Source organism: Mesoplodon mirus, assembly GCF_964341445.2.
Source record: "Mesoplodon mirus genome assembly, chromosome: 19".
Taxonomy (NCBI): Eukaryota; Metazoa; Chordata; class Mammalia; order Artiodactyla; family Ziphiidae; genus Mesoplodon; species Mesoplodon mirus.
In genome coordinates, this window is record NC_138995.1 from 64428349 (window position 1) to 64448472 (window position 20124).

Consider the following 20124-nt stretch of genomic DNA (forward strand, 5'->3'; position numbering starts at 1 on the left):
CAGTCAATGGAGCATTTGTTGATGCAATTTTAGAAGGAGCACACTCCATCTACTCCACTGCACTCTCCCCCGCTGCAGGGTTCCTTTACCAAGATGGTTCCCCCTGGCCCTAGTCTTACAGTAGCATTATCTAGTGAACTCTGGGGAGCAGGGCATGTGGTTCTTTTGCAGGATAACTGCTGAGCATTATGTGATATTTACTGTGAATAAGAAAAACAATTTGTGTTGTTATCAGAAGCACTGGAGGCTGTCATAACTTCCTGGCTCCTCAGGGTGTTTTCTGAACCCACAAAAAATCCTGATACCCGGGGCTTCCCTAGTGGCGCAGTGGTTGAGAGTCCGCCTGCCGATGCAGGGGACACGGGTTCGTGCCCCGGTCTGGGAGGATCCCACATGCCGCGGAGCGGCTGGGCCCCTGAGCCATGGCCGCTGAGCCTGCGTGTCCAGAGCCTGTGCTCTGCGGCAGGAGGGGCCACAGTGGTGAGAGGCCCACGTACCGCAAAAAAAAAAAAAAATCCTGATACCCAGTCTACAAATAAGGACCCTAAAACCCTGCAGTCTTTTCTAGGAGACCCTGGGCAACAATATATTTACCTTAGGCCAAAACCAGAAAGAGAGCTATATACATATATATATATATAGTGTGTGTGTGTGTGTGTGTGTGTGGTACACGGGCCTCTCACCACTGTGGCCTCTCCCGTTGCAGAGCACAGGCTCCGGACGCGCAGGCTCAGTGGCCATGGCTCACGGGCCTAGCCGCTCTGCGGCATGTGGGATCCTCCCAGACTGGGGCACGAACCCGTGTCCCCTGAATCGGCAGGTGGACTCTCAACCACTGCGCCACCAGGGAAGCCCGAGAGCTATATTCTTAATCATACTGACATGTGAGGCACACAAAGCATGGGACCCCCCACGACAGCTGTGCAGTCCTTAATGCTGGTAGAGCCCAGTTGTTTTCAGATCACCTCACAGTGAATAGAACCCCAAGACAAAAGGTGGTTTAAACATTAATGCCTTTATTATTGCAAAATGCAGAGCAATAGGAGGCATGCAGTTCCCAGCTTCGTGACTCGGAGGCTGGGAAAATCCAAGAGAAGTGTCACCATAAAAACATGTCCCTGAAAATGCAGTCCTTCCTGGAAAGTCACCAATAGAATTCCGACTGGGTCCACTGGGCCCAAACTGGATCGGGTCCAGGCCCTACTTTGGAAATGGGAAGGGAATGAGGATCCCACAAGAGCTAAGGCTACTCATTACTTCCCCCACAAACAGGGATGAGACAGAGGTCAACTTCCCTAAACATGTTGGGAGGTAACTTTTGCACATTGTGTGAACCTGCTGGGTAGCACAGGTGAAATGAATTGTCATACTGGCAGTGACATAAAGCTAGAAAGAGCCTGGCAGGAAATAAAGTATAACACAGCTCCTTAAAGATTCCTACATAACTGGGATTTTAGGGTAGTCTCCCCACTGCAGATTTTTGGATGTATGGGCTTTAATTCAGGTAGATGGCTCCCTCACAACTTCTCTCCTCCAGTGTAATTATACTAGAAGGAAACTGCACATCCCAGCTATCTATGGCCCTTCACTAGTGTGAAGTCTCTCGTGTTGAATGAGGTTATATTTGCAGCTGAAAATTTTTTCCAACATTCAATGTGCTCAGGACCTTTTACCAGTGTGAATTCTCTGGTGCTGAATGAGGCTGGAACTTTGGCTGAAGGATTTTCCACAGTCCCCACACTCATACGGCCTTTCTCCTGTGTGGACTCTCAGGTGTTTAACGAGGTTAGATTTGCAGCTAAACGATTTCCCACATTCAGTGCACTCAATAGGCCTTTCTCCAGTGTGAACTCTCCAGTGGTTCTTGAGGTTGGAACTATGGCTAAATGATTTTCCACAGTCCCCACACTCATAGGGCCTTTCTCCTGTGTGGACTTTCCGATGTGAACTAAAGCTGGAGCTTTGCTTAAAGGATTTCCCGCATTTGCTGCACTCATAAGGCCTTTCTCCAGTATGAAGTCTCCTGTGGTGAATGAGGCTGGAGCTTCGGCTAAAGGATTTCCCACATTCACCACACTGATGAGGCCGTTCTCCAGTGTGAACTCTCCGGTGGTAAATGAGGCTAAAGTTTTGGCTAAAGGATTTCCCACATTCACTGCACTCATAAGGCCTTTCTCCAGTGTGAACTCTCTGATGTTGAATGAGATTAGATCTTTGACTAAAAGACTTCCCACATTCCCTGCACTCATAAGGTTTTTCTCCTGTGTGAACTTTCCTATGGCTATTGAGGCTATAGCTCTGGCTAAAAGATTTCCCACATTCACTGCACTCATAAGGCCTTTCTCCAGTGTGAACTCTCTGATGTATAATGAAGCTGGAAAGGTAGGTAAAGAATTTTCCACATTCATGGCATTCATAAGGCCTTTCTCCAGTGTGGACTTTCTGGTGCTGAATGAGGTTACATCTTCGGGTACAGGCTTTTCCACATTTGCTGCACTCGTAAAGCCCTTCTCTAGTGAGGACTCCTTGGTCCTCAACAAGTGTGTCTATGCAGTTGAGGGCTTTTTTGCCTTCTCCCCAGTTCTGATGCTTTTTTCCACTATGAAAGACAGCCTCACACTCATTACTGTTGTTTGGCTTCTCCTCAGTGTGAATGACCTGTTGATGGAAAAATCCCATGCTGGCTAAGAAGTCCTTCGCAATCTCCATACAGATAATGGATTTCCCTGACAAGTGGGTTGTGCAACTCTCTATATACAAGTCTCGGTCTGCAGAACTTCTGATGGGTATCTTTCCAATGTGCTGCCCCTGGGACTGCTGAAGGTTGGCAGGGAAATAAAATCGTTTCCCACACGTGTACGGTTTCTGCCCAAGATGCATTCCCTGGTGCTCAGGCAAGTGCAAAATATCTCTCAAGATTGGGCCCCACATCTCAAAGGGCTGGGCCTTCTGGGGAGATGAAATTGCTTTAAGAGTCCTGATCTGTGACACTCCTTCTACAGAAATGCTCTGTTCAGGAGATGTTTCCTTATCTTCCACTTCATGCCAACAGCCTGAAAAAGTGATGGTGAAGTACAAGTTAACCATATTGAGAGGGGGCAAAACAATCACAAATGTAAATTGATGCATCAAAGAATCAGTCCATGAAACTGTTTTCAGGAAAAGAAAGTTGGGGTCAGCTTGAGGAAGCAGCTGCTGTGCACCACTGGGTCCCTAAGGTCACAGGATGGTGCGGGCCTCCCCAGGCACAGGACATGAGTAAAGGGTGTGGCCCAGGGGGAAAGGCATGTCCTACAGCTCATTCTTCTGTCAATGGCTTTTAGCAGGATTATATCTGCTGACGACATGGGATGTTGTGCAGAAGTCCAGTCCAGTCCCAGAAAAATCTGAGTGGAACAAAGGTAACAAGTGTTTAAGGATAATTAGACACGTGCACACTTTAGGACACTACGAAGTGGGAATGCACTAAGGAGGGAACAGTGTGAGGAATAAGTGAGGTAAGCAGTCCAGAGAGGTGGGGAGTAGCTCTCAGCTGGAGTCAGAATAAAAATGACTAGTAGAAATGACAAGTCAGCAAAGTGTTAAGAATGGAGAAGAGAAAGTAGAAGTGAGGTGTGGCCACTAGCAATGGCACCAAAACACAATTAAACAGGACAGGTTCTTGGTATGATTTTGACAAAGCCCTGAAGTGATGTCCTCTCTCAACTGTCATTCATCTGTGTCAGGCCTGCTCTGAGCCCATCTTGTTGAGAATGGAGTCACGTTCATCCTGTGAAGCAGAGGACATTTTCTGTAGCCCCACCTGAGGATCTGCATGAGACCAAGAGGACCCAATTCCTAAGGGAATGACAGGACAAGTCAGTAGCCAATACTGTCCCAGACAATTCAGCACACAACAGACCACCAGAAAGCTATTTAAATACTACAAAAAAGTTCCTAAGGACAGACAGAGGTAAGAGAGCAGAAAAGTAAGAACCAGCAATGTGTCTTCCCTTCTGGACAACTATACTGGTAGAATCAATCTGATGGAACCCCTCTGCAATGCTAAACTGCTTTAATTTTGATCACTTTCAGCTTTTAGCATGGTAATGGTATTCATCCTCCAACCCCCCTAACTCTGAGCCCTGGGGCAAGCACCATGTATGTGTTCCTGGAGAAGCTTCTAGGAGCCAGGATGGGCAATAAGGCATCTGTCCTCCAAATATCAAAAATCTGTGATCTTTTTGCTGCTTCTAATGATGGTAGTGCTACGGAGTTGGGCAGCCATTGTTGTAAACCACACTACCAATGTTGCAAAGGCCCTCCCCTCACTAGCTGAAGCAATTTCACAGGGGATTTAAAGGGCAGGCATCTATTCCGTCCACCCCCCTCATATCATTTTTCTCTTAGTCCCATTTTGATAGGCAGAAATTCAAGGACTAAGGCACTCAAAATCAATCATATATACAGGGGAATTTACAAAGTCACCATGCATATCTGGGTAAGAAAAAAACCTGAGTAGACCTTAACTTTATACCGCAGACTGATCTCCAGGATGGAGACACCCTACAGCCATTAAACAAACAAACAGAAAGACAAACAAACAGATCCCAGCAAACCCTAGGAAGAGGGAGAACTGAATCTCAAGTCACCACAATGTAAGACACAAACACCCATTTTTCAACAACAAAAAAAATCACAGGACATACAAACCAACAGGAAAGCATGGCCCTTTCTAAGGAAAAAAAACCCCCACAAATCAATAGAAACCATCCTTCAGAAAGACCAAATGGCATACTTATTAGAGAAAAACTTGAAAACAACTATTTTAAAAGATGCAGAAAGAGCTAAAAGAAAATATGGGCAGGGACTTCACTGGCGATCCAGTGGTTAAGACCCCATGCTTCCACAACAGGGGGCATGGGTTCGATCCCTGGTCGGGGAACTAAGATCCCATGTGCCACGTGGCCAAAAAAAAAAAAAAAAAAATATATATATATATATATATATATGTATATGTAGGCAAAGTTAAGAAAATGTTGCATGAGCAAAACAGAAATACCAATAAAGACATAGAAACATAAGCAAACCAAAAAAATATCGGAGCTGAAAAGTGCAATATAACTGATTGAAAAAAAATCACTAAAGGGATTCAAAAGCAGATCTGAGCAGTCAGAAGAAACAATCGGTGAATTTGAAGATACTGCATCTGAAAACAGAAAGAAAAAACACTGAACAGAAGCAAAGAGAGCATAAGGGCCTGTGGGATACCATCAGGTAGACCAACAAGCACAATGTACACATCCAGAAGTAAAACAGAGAGACAAAAAGGCAGAGACCTTATTTGAAGAAATTACAACTGAAAACATCCCAACCTGATGAAATACAAATATAAACACCTATGAAGCTCAACAAACTCCAAGCAGGATAAATTCAGAGACTCATCATGCAGCACATTAGAATCAAACTGTCAAAGGCCAGAGGCAAAGAGAGAGTCTTGAAAGCAGCAAATCAGAAGCACACATCACATATAAGCGATCCCCAACAGATTATGAAGAGATTTCTCATCAGAAACCACACAGGTCATAAGGCAGTGGGTTGATATATTCCAAGTGTTGAAGGGGAAAAAAAATCTGTCAACCAAGAATTCTATATCAAGAAAAACCGTCCTTCAAAACTGAGGGAAAAATTAAAACATCACAGATAAACCAAAGCTGAGGGAGTTCTTATTAGATGTGTCCTGCAAAAAAAAATGAAATATTCTTTATAATATTATAATATATATAAAATTTTAATGTTAACAAATAATATTAAATGTTAAAGGGACTCCTGGTTGAAATGAAAGAACACTAGTTAGTAAATAAAGAACAAAGGTCTCAGATAAAGGTAAATACATAGACAATTATAAAAGCACTTTTATAATAACTTGAGTTTATAACTCTACGTTTTGTTTTCTGTAATATTTAAGAGATTAATACATAAAAAACAATGACTGGTCTAAGTTTCTGGATACACAACATATAAAGATGTAATTTTGCAACATCAATAACTGAAAGGGGTGGGGACCAAGCTATATAGAAGCAGAGCATTTTGTTAAAATATTGTTTTTTTTAAATTAATTTTTATTGGCGTATACTTGATTTACAATGTTGTATTAGTTCCTGCTGTAGAGCAAAGTGAATCAGTTATACATATATATAAATCCACTCTTTTTTAGATTTTTTTCCCATATAAGTATATATAGTACTGAGCAGAGTTCCCTGTGCTATACAGTGAGTTATTATTAGTTATCTATTGTATATATTGTAGTGTGTATACATCAATCCCTATTTCCCAATTTATCAACCTCCACCCCCTTTCACCCTTGTTAAAATATCATTGAAGCTAAAAGGGTATAAATTCAAATAATGTGTTATAATTTTAGCATGGTAAATGTAATTTCCATGGTAACTACAAAGAAAAAAATAGCGTAGAAAGTACAGAAACGACAAAAAATGTAAACATTTTACTACCAAAAAATCAGTGGAACACAAAAAACAGTAATGAGGAAACAAGGGACAAAAGAGACCAAAAGATGTGTAGAAAACAAATAGCAAAATGACGGAAGTAATTTCCCCCTCATTAGTAATTATCCTAAATGTCAATGGAATAAAACTTCTGAGCAAAAGAGAAATTGGCAGAATGGATAAAAGAACATAATCCAATTATATGCTTTCTACAAGACACAACTTGCCAGGATGGTTCAACATAAAAAATTCAGGGATTTCCCTGGTGTTCCAGTGGTTAAGAATCCACTTTCCAGGGCTTCCCTGGTGGCGCAGCGGTTGAGAGTCCACCTGCCGATGCAGGGGATACGGGTTCGTGCCCCGGTCTGGGAGGATCCCACGTGCCGCGGAGCGGCTGGGCCCGTGAGCCATGGCCGCTGGGCCTGCGCGTCCGGAGCCTGTGCTCCGCGGCGGGAGAGGCCACAACAGTGAGAGGCCCGCGTACTGCAAAAAAAAAAAAAAAAAAAAAAAGAATCCACTTTCCAGTGCAGGGGACACGGGTTCAATCCCTGGTCAGGGAACTAAGACCCTACATGCCGCGGGGCAACTAAAGCCCTCAAGCCACAGCTACTGAGCCTGCACGCCACAACGAAGCATGCACTACAATGAAAGATCACATATGCCGCAAGGAAGATCCTGCGTGCTGCAACTAAGATCTGATGCAGCCAATAAATAAATAAATAAATATTTTAAAAACAGATACAAAATTCAGTGTAATATATCACATTAACAGAATGAGGAAAAAATAACACCTCAATCAATGCACAAAAAACACATGACAAAATTTAATACCCTTTCATGATATAAATACTCAACAAACTATCAATAGAAGGAAGCTAGCTTAACATAATAAAAGCAAAGGATTTAAAATCCATGACAAATATTATACTCAACGGTGAAAGACTGAAAAGTATTCCTACAATATCAGAAACAAGAAAAGGACACCAGCTTCTGCCACTACTATTCAACATAGTACTGGAAATTCTAGACAGAGCATTAGGCAGGAAAGACAAAAGGCATCCGTAGCTCATGAAATTTTAAAGAGTCCACCACAAAACTGTTAGAATAAATGAATTCAGCAAAGGAAGAGGATACAAATTAAACAGTTGTGGGAATTCCCTGGTAGTCCAGTGGTTAGGACTCAGCGCTTTCACTGCCAAGGCCTGGGTTCACTCCCTGGTCTGGAACTAAGATCCTCCAAGCCAGGCAGTGTGGCAAAAAAAAAAAAAAAAAAAAAGAATTAAACAGTTGTGTTTTTTTTTTTTTTTCTTCCCAGCAACAGAGACATCCATGATTTAATGGATGGGGGAGCTTACAAATCTGAAGCAAGGTCCTGAAGTGACACCCTACCCTGTGCAGCAGACAATGGGCAGGACATGACAGCAGGCTTCGCTCCCAGGGGGAACAGGAGATTACCAGTTATAGGGGAGCTGGCATCAGGTGGGCTCATTAGTTACCAGGGAAACCAGTCGAGAGGCAAACCCCTCACCACCCCTGTGATAAGAATGATCACTAGCTGGGGCCTGCGGCAAGTGAGTAGGAAGGTCGGTCAGTCATGTGCGTAGGGTATAGAGGAAGCAGGCACTGGTCGCGCAGGGGATGTACAGAGAGCAAGAGAACAGCCATCTTGAGGGGCCTGACCATACACTCTACCCCTACACACACTGCACGACCCTTACAATCTTGGTCTACCCTCTTCCGCGATATCCCTGGGGTCAAGTATGTAGGGGGCACTGCAACCAGATACTAAAAACACAATACAGACAGCAGCAGCCTCAGAGTATCAAGATACCTACTATGCTCAGAAGAGTCATTTGCCAGGATGTGGGCAAATTTTGGAGCCAAGAGCTTACCAGGTCAATGGAAAGAGAGTCAATAGTAGGAGTGCCCTGTCCAGTTATAAGGAAGGTAAGGCCACCCTGGGTTTTCACAAACCCAGAGCTACCCCCATAGGGAGGTCCGGATTTTAAAGAAACATTCTGGTGGCCTAGCCAAGGGTCAGCAGTCACACTACAGATCTGTCTCCCCATGCTAGGTTGAGTGCCATTAAGGGTGGACCCATTAGATCCTTCCAAACAAAAAACAGTTAATCCCACTAGTTGGACTTGTGTGTCCAGAAGCCAGCCTATTCCATCCCACACAGCATAGCCAAGGGAGGCTCATGGGCAGTCAGCTGTATAGTAATCTTTACCAACAGGGGTCCTTCTTCTTCTTTTTTTTCTTTTTTAACTTTTGGCTGTGCCACGAAGCATGCAAGATCTTAGTTCAACAGGGCTCCTTCTGATGTACTGGCATGCGGGACAGGAATATGGTGAGAGTCTTTCTCCCCCATTGTCAGTAGTCCCCACATAGTCATAGTAGTCAGGCCAATTTTTCATGGAAGTCCAGAGAAGGTTGACAATGGCATCTCGCTGGAGACCCAGCAATTAGATTCACTTTGCAGTGAGGCCAGTGTTGCTGCTCAGTCGTGGAATAGATTTCCTCCTTCAGGCTAGAGGTGAAATTTAAGACATCTAACAGGCACAACACAGGGGAGATTATGAAAATTAAGCAAAACACAAGCAGTAACCACATTCTGAGATAACACACCTGCCTGTGGTTTTTCTCCTAGTCTGTAAAACAGTTCAAAACCTCAAAACACAAGAACGTGACTAAAATCATGTATACGATGGCCCCTTAGTTTCACCTTGGATGTCTGAACAAGTTACTCCATTTTGACTTTCAAATCCATTCCCTTCCTCAATGGCCAAAACAGATGTACAATGCATGTCTGAAAGACCACAAATAGGCTGCTCTGATCAGTAAAATTTAAGTTAAGCCAGAATGACTTCCCTATACCTCAACACATGGAGATTTTTCCACCATTTCCCCTTCTGATTGCAAATCTCTCAGTAGAAAGCATTGACGACTAAAATATCCGTCCCTCTGTGCTGGGGTGCTGGCTCCTACCCCAGGTTCAGATCATGTCCCTCGGTGCTAGGCCTCCTACATATTTGCCTAGTCATACAAGGTGGGGGAAAACCAATCAGATCCTATGAACAGGCTCAGAGGAATGTTAATGGGCAAACACTTTATAGGCCATATACTTCTTTCTTTCTTTTTTTAAAATTTATTTATTTATTTATTTATTTTTGGCTACATTGGGTCTTCCTTGCTGCACACGGGCTTTCTCTAGTTGCGGTGAGTGGGGGCTACTTTTCATTGTGGTGTGTGGGCTTCTCATTGTGGTGGCTTCTCTTGTTACAGAGCATGGGCTCTAGGCACGTGGGCTTCAGTAGTTGTGGCACGTGGGCTCTAGAGCACAGGCTCAGTAGTTGTGGTGCACGGGCTTAGTTGTTCCGTGGCATGTGGGATCTTCCTGGTTCAGGGCTCGAACCCGTGTCCCCTGCACTGGCAGGTGGATTCTTAACCACTGGGCCACCAGGGAAGCCCTAGACCATATATTTCTTATACCCAATGGTCACACAAGCATTGTACATGTGCTTTTAGTAGCAGACTTAAAGCAAGCAGTGTCACACTTCATGTGACACACACTGTCACACACTCTGTGACAATTTCACTAGATAATTTTCTTTCCATCCAGAACATCAGAGCAAAAGTATGGCTAACACAATAACTTTCATAAATACAAACCTCAATTAACAGAACTAGGTTTTAATATCCACTAAAACATAGCCTTTTTTCTCCTTGAAATTACCCTCATCTCCACCAAACACAGCCAAATCGAAACTAATCTGTTTGCAAAACAAGTGTGGTCAACTGACCACCTAGGCTTCTCCAAACTAGTTGTGGTGGAATTCCTCAGAAGGAGTGTCAGACTGAATTCCCAAAAGGCCAGGAAAGCCATGCCAAAGGCCTGCCACCAGATTATGCCTTGGTGGATTTTTCTCTTCTAGAAGTCCCCCAGATATTGAGATTCCTGCACATGCCAGGAGCCAGCGTTTTCCATTCCCCTGATAAGGCTGCTTGGAACCCAAGAGTCCCCAATTTCTGGAGGCACCAGGCAGAGAGAAAAGAAAAATGTTTCAATTCTATGCACAGGTGTAGTTTACCCAATTGCTGTAAGTCATAACTAACTTCAGGGGAAGGGCGGCTTCCCTCCACACGTATGAAGCAAGGTCCTGGATCGACACCCCACCATGTGAGGCAGACGGCGCGCAGGACATGGCGGCAGTTTTCCACAGTTGTATTTCTACACACTAACAATGAACAATCGAACAGGAAACTAAGAAAAAAACTCCACTTATAGAAGTATCTATCAGGGATTCCCTGGTGGCGCAGTGGTTGAGAGTCCGCCTGCCGATGCAGGGGACGCAGGTTTGTGCCCCGGACCGGGAAGATCCCACATGCCACGGAGCGGCTAGGCCTGTGAGCCATGGCCGCTGGGTCTGCGCGTCTGGAGCCTGTGCTCCGCGACGGGAGAGGCCGCAGCAGTGAGAGGCCTGCGTACCTCAAAAAAAAAAAAAAGTATCTATCAAAAGAATAAAATACTTAGAAATAAACTTAACTAAGGAAGTAAGACTTGCACACTAAAAAGTATAAAACACTGCTAAAAAAAAATTAAAGACAGTAAATGGAAAGACTTCTATGCTCATAAATTGGAAAACTTAATATTGTGAAGATGTCGATATGACCCCCAAGCCATCTACAGACTCAATGCAATCCCTGTCAAAATTCCAATGACATTTTCTGCAGTAATAGAAAACTTCATCCTAAAATTCATATGCAATCTCAAGTGACAACAAATAGCCAAAACAATATTGAAAAAGAAGAACAAAGTTGGAGGAGTCACAGTTCTAAATTTCAAGTATCAGTGTGAAGCTACGGTATTCAAAACAGTGTGATACTGGAATCAAGGCAGACATAGAGACCAATGGCACAGAATAAAGAGCTCAGAAATAAACTCTCACATATATGGTTAAATGGTTTTCAAAAAGGAGGCCAAGACCATTCGACAGGGAAGGACAGGCTTTTCAACACATGATGCTGGGAAAACTGAATACCACATGCATAAGAATGAAATTAGATGGACACCAGGTACATAAATTAACTCAAAATGTATCAAAGATCTAAACTTAAGAGCTACAAATATAAAACTCTTCAAAGAAAACAGAGGAAAAGCTTCATGACATTGCATATGGCAGTGATTCCTTGGAAACGACATCAAAGGCACAAAGAAAAAAAGGAAAACAAACTGGACTTCATCAAAATGAAAAACTTTGGTACATCAAACGATGCTAAGAACATAGTAAAACGGCAACTTACAGAATGGGAGATAATATTTACAAGTCACATATCTGACAAAAAATTAATATCCAGAATATATAGAGAATTCCTAAAATTCAAAAACAAAAACATCAAGCAACTTGATTCAAAACTTGGGAAAAGACTTCAACAGACATTACTCCAACGAAGACATACAGAAGGGTAATAAGCACACAAAAAGATGCTCAACATCACCAGTTGTGAGGGAAATGCAAATCGAAACACTATGATACCGGGACTTCCCTGGTGGTGCAGTGGTTAAGAATCTGCCTGGCAATGCAGGGGACACGGATGCGATCCCTGATCCGGCAAGATCCCACATGCTGCGAAGCAACTAAGCCTGTGCACCACAACTATTGAGCTTGGGCTCTAGAGCTCACGAGCCACAACTACTGAGCCCACATGCCACAACTACTGAAGCCCGTGCACCTAGAGCCCATGCTCTGCAACGAGAAGCCACCCCAATGAGAAGCCCGCGTACCACAACGAAGAGTAGCCCCCACTCGCCACAACTAGAGAAAGCCCGTGCCCAGCAACGAAGACAAAATGCAGCCAAAAATAAATAAATAAATAAACATACCTGCTTTAAAAAACAAAAACAAAACAAACAAACCCACTATGCTACCACTTCACACCAATTAGTATGGTATCACCCCCCAAAAACAGAAGTGTCGGCAAGGATGGGAGAAATGGGAACCTTTGAGCAGCTGTAATTTAAATCCTATTAAAGATACATTTATCATAAGATGAAGCAATTCCAATTTTCCGTATATAGCCAAAAAAACTGAAGCAGGGACACTAAATATCTGCACACCCATGTTCATAACAGCATTATACACAAGAGCCAAAAGGTAGAAGCACTCAAGTGTCCACCGATGGAATAATAGTAAACAAAATGTGGTACATTCATAAAATAGAATATTATTCAGCCTTAAAAAGAAAGGAAATTCTGACACGTACTACAACACAGATGAACCTGTAACATAGTATGCTAAGTCAAAAAAGCCAGACCAAAAAAAAAAAAAAACTGCTGATGATTCCGCCAATATGAGACACTCAGAATAGTCAAATTCAGATTCAGAAAGTAGAATGGTGGATGTGAGTGGATGGGGGAAGTTACCGTTTAATGGGTACAGAGTTGAAGTTTACAAGATGAAAAACTTCTGTGGATGCATGATTGTGATGGTTGCACAATGAGAATTACTAAATGCCACTTAGAAGTAGTAAATATTTTGTTTCGCAAAATTACCACAACTAAAATAAAGTAAAAAGAATGTTAGCAAAGGACCTTTCAAGACCTTTTGTGTAAGCAGGGACTATGAGTGACTTCACTTCCAGGCACAGTCAGGAACAAATAAATGTGAGGTACAGAAAGGGAGCAATACTAGGGTGCCATGGAACTAGACAGTCACCCAGCAAGAGAGAGGGCATGACAGGTGGGATCCATTAGGCTGACCTAAAGAACAGCGAGACCTAATCCTTCCCTGTGAAGCTTCGGGGCAGGAGGTGCTGCAGTGATAAGGATGAGAAGTAGGCATGCACTCAGCTCACCCCTTGAACCACAGCACATACCCAGGCAACTGGGGAAGGAAGCAGTGCCCATGGTTTAGATGGACACATACCTGACCCTGGAGAAAAGAGAAAGGCCAAGCCTTGCCCAGGGCAGAGGGGCAGGTGTAAGAGCTTACCCAATGAAGATGTAAGTGCAAAATTCTCCAGCATCACATCGTGGTACAGGCATCTCTGAGCCTCATCAAGGAGAGCCCATTCCTCCCAGGAGAAATACAGGGCCACATCCTCAAAGGTCACACTTGCCTGCCAGGATAGAGACAGATGAAATCATCAACAGCCTCACTCCTGAAGACCCACAATCTATCTCCTCACACACCTACCCCACGTCCATCCTCCTCCTAAGATCTCAGAGGAGATCCCAGGCCCTAATGCCATTGGTGTCTGCTGTCTTCTCATACTCCCATTAACCACGTGCTCACTCTGCTGTCCACTCTGCAACCAGATGGAGCCTGTTAAGACCTAGATGCGGACACCTCCCTCATCTGATCCAGACCTCCCACTGTCTGCAGGACAGATGCCTAACCTCACAGGCAGTCATTCCAAGTCTGACTCTTACTCCCCACACCCAGTTTGTTCTCACCAGAAAGGAAGGAGACCTGCAATTCCCTGAACCAGCTTAGCCTCGCCTCCAAGCACTTCCCGTTTTTGTGATAAGCTTCCACATCTCTTTCCACTGGTGGCCTGAAATGGGAAACCCTCCATCAAACCCCCGGACTCAACTCAGGACCCTGAGCTAGGATTCCCTAAGGTCCCCACACCCAAGGGCTGGGAAAATGGCAGGTGACAAGTCTCATGACACCACAAATTTGGAGAAAATAGGGGTTGGGACCAGCGACGGAGGACGAAACCGCCACTTACCTGATGAGGTTCCAAAAGCACTTCTGCAGCCATGGAAACCTGTGGGAAGAGGCAGGTCTTAGAGGGAAGTCAGCATGGCATCCTACCAGGGGCTCAGGCTTTCCCTGCACCCCTGGGGGTCACCAGAGCCAGGTAATCTCGGGCCGACCATCTAACCTCTGTATTGACTCTCGGCAGTTTTGTGTCCTTGGGGAAAAAACCCCAAGCACCCTCTGCCTCAATGTCCTCAGCAGCCCTACAATTTGTGCTTCCACTGAACAGACTCTGGGGATTTTTTCAAACTTAACTGAGATCACGTCTCTTTTCCGCAAAAATTTCCATGGCTCCAAGAGCCCCAAGAAGGAAGGTACAACTCCTCAGCCTGTCACTGCAGGTGCGACTCTACCCACACTTTGTTCCCTGCAGAAGCAACACGGACCCCAGGTTTCCCCAATCCTCCCGGCTCAATCCGACCTCCCAGCCTTTGCACCTGCTGGTCCCTCCGCCTGTCACCCTCTCTCACGCGGCCATCACACCGTCTGTCAGAAACAGGGCCCCACCCACGGCCGCCTCACCGTCCTGGACACCGCGGCCTGGGCTGCGGGCACGAGAGCAGGCGCCCCGCATTCGGGGCTTTAGTGTCTGGTGGGGTGAGGACGGTGAGGGCCCGGAGGACGAGCGTTTACCTGAGGCGGGTCCCCCGGCGGCGCCGCCGCCGCCGCCACCTGAGCCACAAACCGGGGCAGAGAGGGGACAGCCGAGCGTCCCGAACGGACCGGGCACCAACGTCTCCAGACCGGCCCCGCAAGCGGCGATGTGCCCGACTATAGAACCGCCTCTAGTCACTGGGGACAAAGCCTCTTCCCGCGCCTTCTCTGTCTGTCACCTCAATGCCGACTCTGCGCTCTCGGCCTTCTGACCCCGAGGACCGCCAAAATGACCGCCACAAGATACAGGAAGTCCCGCCTTCGCCCAGTGCGCCCTCCCGGAAATGCCGAAAGTCTGGATGTTCATTGGGTGTTCGTCGCTGCCGCTCAGCGCATCGCTTTCTGGGTAATGGAGTTCCCGCCGCCACACAGGCCCGCAGGAGCGGCGCCTTTGCTGGAATCTCCCAGGGAAAGGGTCTAGCAATGCCCCGGGGCTGCTCAGAGCTGTAGGCCTTGTTCTTCTAGGTCGGAGAGAAGCTTCGCTTCCTCTCAAAGGGGCGAAGGCCAGTTTCTGGGGAGTCCGAAGTGCATTTAGAAATCCTTCAATGCTATTGATCTCTGAAGTGTTTAGAAATTCGGATTCCATGCGAACATTTTCTGGTGGATGTGAACATTGTCTGGTAGATGCAAGTGATTATACATTATCCTATTGTCCTGTAAATGCACGCAGACTGAGGCATTAAAGTCATTTTTGTGAGCTTTTGTACGTTTTGTCCGGGAATTTAAAGGAAAAAAAAAAAAAATCACCTGGGCCACAGTAGACAAGATAGAGGAGGCATATTGGACGGCTCTGACAAAGCCGGATGTGGTGGGATCCGGGCCTCTCCTTTCTGGTAGTCAATGATTAATGATTATGCCCAACTCAGTGAGAAACACCATAAAACATTAAATCATTTTATCTAAAAAACATAAATCTGTTTTACATATGCACATTCCTTTTTGTACTACACAGCTGACAGTTTCTCTTGTATGAAATGTAACATTGGCTATTGTTTATTAAGGAGTACTACTCTCTGTACATTTATAAAATAGAAAGTTGTTGATAAACAAAATTCAACTGACTACATGTTAAAGATCTAAATGGGGGCTTCCCTGTTGGCGCAGTGGTTAAGAATCCGCCTGCCAATTCAGGGGACACGGGTTCGACGCCTGGTCCAGGACGATCCCACATGCCGCGGAGCAACTAAGTCCCTGTGCCACAACTACTGAGCCTGTGCTCTAGAGCCCATGAGCCACAACTACTGAAGCCTGCACACCTAGAGCCCGTGCTCTGCAACAAGAGAAGCCACCGCAATGTGAAACCCACGCACCACAACCAAGAGTAGCCTCTGCTCCCGGCAACTAGAGAAAACCAGCGCGCAGCAACCAGGACCCAACACAGTCAAAAATAAATAAACTAATTAATTTTAAAAAAAGAAATAAAAAGTTTTTAAAAAAATTAAAAGTAAATAATCATGAATATATCTCTAAAACATGGAATTCATTCATGAGCAGAACATGTATGTACTTTTCACACCTACAAAAATAACAGTGACATCAAACACATGGTCAGAGTTTACACATAACAAATTTCCTCCCCCCCCCAAATTTCCTTTTTAGATCATTTGAATCACGATCCAGTCATTTTGTCTTTTAGACCACTTGTAATTAATATTTCTCCCTCCTTCAAAACTTTTTTTTTCATGGAGAAGAAAATGGATCATTTGTACAAGATCATTTCCATCATTCTACTATCTAATTGCAGCTTTTTTATATGGTCTAACACATTCTTCCAAATGGCCAATAAATGCATAATTTGCTCCAAAGGGTGGTCTAATGTAGGTTCAGATTTTTGTCAAGGATACTTCCCAGGTGGTACAATGTCCTTCTCATTGCCTACAATGGAGGGCCATTATGAAAGGCTGTATGTAGCCCTTTCTGTGACATGATTGATCATGAGGATTGATCAGCATGACCATGTGCCCCAATATCAATTTCCCACAGCCTGTCATCAGTTGGTTGCAGCTGTCACTGATGATCATTCTGTAGATCCACTACTATACTAGAGGAAGTAGAATGTTAATATTCTATTACCATTTTTGTATTTTCACTTAGAATCCTTCTACAAAAAACTTTTCTGCATCCTCTATTTGATTACCTTGAAATAGTCTGTACTGGAAAGACAGTAGAAATCATTCATATTTCCCTTTATTTTTCTGTTTCCAGAATAAATAGTCAGTTCCTTAACTTTCTGAAAGGCTTCTGACTCTGGCTTTGTAGCATTACGAGCATGTGGTTATTTAAAGTACTTGATGCGTTTAAAAGTTGTCCAGGTAATTTTCTTTGAGATTTAATTTGTACCATAACTGTGGAGGGGGATGATTTTCAAGTTGAATCCTTTGGCATCCTCATTCTCACGTGACCCCAGTTGTGTGGTAGACTGTCCTTGTGTCCTGGATCGAATAGATGTTCCATCTTGAACATTTCCTGCACTAGATCTGGATTTGGCAATTTTTTTTAAGATGCTATTTTCTTTCATGAGAAAGTGCATTTGGAGAACACAGCCTGAGTAATTTGGATGGTAATTACTCAGGACAGGGCTATCATGTGTAGATCCCTTTAATGAGAGGAGATAGAATATACATATATGGTTTAAACATGGTTTAAACAAATACAGATCAAGTTTAAGTTCATTCTTCCAAACAAGTTTAAAATGATATAATTTTTACTTAAATTGTTTCCTTTCAATTTTTCTAACTTTTGATTAAACTGTGACAAATCTCTTGTATAATGTACTTATTAATTTTAAATATAAATATTTTCTTGAAATATAAACATGAGTAAATTTTTAAAATCTCCGTAGGGATTTTCCATAGATATGTTTCAGTACAAATGTATAGTCAAAACTATTTTTAAAAATGTACTTGGGGAATTTCCTGGCCGTCCTGTGGTCAGGACTCTGTGCTTCCACTGCCAGGGGCCCAGGTTGGATCCCTGGTTGGGGAACTAAGATCCTGAAAGCAGTGCAGTGCAGCCAAAAATAAAAAAAGTACTTTAAGTATTACTATTTTGTATGGATAGACTACAACTTTATTACACAATGAGATTTATATATTTGTTTTACTTTTGTCATTAAATTTGATTGATTGTTTTAATTTCATTTTGATATAATATAGTTTAATAAATAAGTAAAATATTTATATTTACCCCAAAGTCAAAATTATAATTGAGGTAAATTAATTCAGATATATCTAGTTTATATTCCTGTCCCTCCACATTGTTTAATCTCTGCCCGTCTATATCATTACTTATTGAAGGTTATAGTTCATTTTTTAATTGTTTTTAATGTAATTGTATAGATAGATAGGTAGAGAGAAAATGTGCATTTATCTACATTATTTACATTCTTATTCCTTCACAATCATAAGAATAATTGTAGAATACTAAACATCTCCTAACCCACTTGCCTTTTCTCACATAAGAATATATCCTGAAGGTAATTTCATACATGGAGGGAAATGATCTTCATTTGGTTCATGGCTGTAGGAAAATATGTTCTGTGAATGGTGCATCCTTTATTCAAATACTCCCTCATATGGACACTTGGATGAATTCCATCATAAGACCTTACTTAATAACCACTGCACCCATAAGTATGTACTCCTATAATCCAGTTAAAGTAAGAAAATGTGTTACCAAAAGAGAGGAAATCATGTGCTATGTTCAGCAGTAGATACAGCTGAGCAGAAGAAGGTGACACATTTATGTTCATTTATCTTTCTAGCATTTATTCATTTATTTCTATCTCAAATTAAAATCAATATCTCCTAGATATGGAAGTGAAGGGTTGGACTTCCCTGGTGGTGCAGTAGTTAAGAATCCACCTGCCAATGCAGGGGACACAGGTTCGAGCCCTGGTCCAGGAAGATCCCACATGCCGTGGAGCAACTAAGCCCATGTGCCACACTACTGAGCCCGCGTGCCACAACTACTAAAGCCCGCATGCCTAAAGCCCATGCTCTGCAACAAGAGAAGCCACCGCAGTGAGAAGCCCACACGCCACAGCAGAGTAACCCCTGCTCACTACAACTAGAGAAAGCCCGCCGAAGACCCAACGCAGCCAAACATAAATTAAAAAAAAAAAAAAAAGAAGTAGAAAGTTAAGGGCATGCCAACCTGGAAATGGAAATCATCTTCCTCACTCAGACTGGAGATAGGATCCTGGGAAACTCCTCCCTCCTTTGTCTTTTAAACTTCACTTTGTTGACTGGATAGGAGTTGAGATCCACAGATCAGATTATCAACCACTGGCCTTAGCCAACAACTTGTCTCTCTTCTCCAGAGGGATCCCAAAGACAACGGCAGCTTTTGGATTGAAATATTTCCTGGATGATGCTGGATGTAAACTTGTCTTCTATTTACACAAAGTGGCCAGAGAGGTTTCTCTCAGCACTACCAGTCTTCTGAGTGGTTTCCAGGCCATTAAATTTTGCCCCAGAACCTCTTTGTGGGTGGACTTCAGAATTCGATCCACAAAGTGTATTGGCTTCTGTAGTTTTCTTTTCTGGATCCTACAACTCTTGGTAAATGTCTGCATTCCTATTAGAGTAATTGGCCCAAGAAGTAGCAAAAATATAAGTGTAAAAACAAATTATGGATACCGTTCCCCACTCATGCCTGATAAATTTATCAGCTTATTACGTGCAGTTATATTATCTTACATGGATGTTATATGTTTGGGCTTCATGATCTGGACTAGTGGGTACATGGTCCTTTTCCTGCATAGGCACAAGCAACAAGTCCAACACATTCACAGCAACAGACTCTCCCCCAGACCTTCCCATGAGGCTAGAGCCACACGCACCACCCTGATTATAGTGAGCTCCTTTGTCTACTTTTATTGTCTCTCTTCCATTTTGAGTCTTTGCATTACTCTTATTGTGAATCCAAAGCAGTGGTTAATGGACACGTCTGTGCTAATAGCATCATTTTCCCTGCTTTCCTTTGTGTGCATCAGCAGTGACACCCATGTCTCTAAGTTCTTCCGTGATTTCTGAACCAGGAAAAAAAGTTTCCTAGTCTAGCTCAAATAGCTATAAGTCTTCTGATTTCTCCAGTTGGATCAATATTAATTTGTATTTTTAATTTTTTAAATTACATGATTCTTGGTCCAAATTATTCTGCTAGAATTGGTGACATAATAGTAAGTAAGAACAACCCTCGTTAAGTGAGCAGACAAG

The 20124-nt window shown here is 43.4% G+C and overlaps 2 protein-coding genes across 6 annotated transcripts in view; one reads left to right on the forward strand and one right to left on the reverse strand.

The window, feature by feature from the left end:
- The window catches only part of LOC309794612 (uncharacterized protein), a 312987-nt gene extending 297847 nt beyond the window's left edge, over positions 1–15140 (reverse strand). The window contains exons 1-5 of one of the 5 annotated variants that reach the window (XR_014292158.1): positions 14885–15140; positions 14220–14258; positions 13942–14042; positions 13478–13604; positions 2138–3386 (exon numbers count right to left, since the gene is read on the reverse strand). Coding sequence is in view for 1 of the 5 variants with exons in the window: in XM_082606319.1 (XP_082462445.1) it covers positions 14220–14252 (33 nt within the window). In the remaining 4 variants the exon portion in view is untranslated. Of the gene's footprint in view, positions 1–2137; positions 3387–6935; positions 9038–13477; positions 13605–13941; positions 14043–14219; positions 14259–14884 lie in introns of those variants that run through there. The other 4 variants (XR_014292157.1, XR_014292159.1, XR_014292156.1 and 1 more) reach the window with 4 other exon arrangements.
- A 2034-nt stretch (positions 15141–17174) lies between these two features.
- Positions 17175–19941, forward strand: LOC309794847 (vomeronasal type-1 receptor 1-like; the record flags this gene model as incomplete). The annotated part of the gene is given in 4 exon segments (XM_082606718.1): positions 17175–17217; positions 19050–19156; positions 19160–19187; positions 19190–19941. Coding segments are annotated over 4 exon segments (930 nt in total).
- Between the last annotated feature and the right edge of the window lie 183 nt (positions 19942–20124).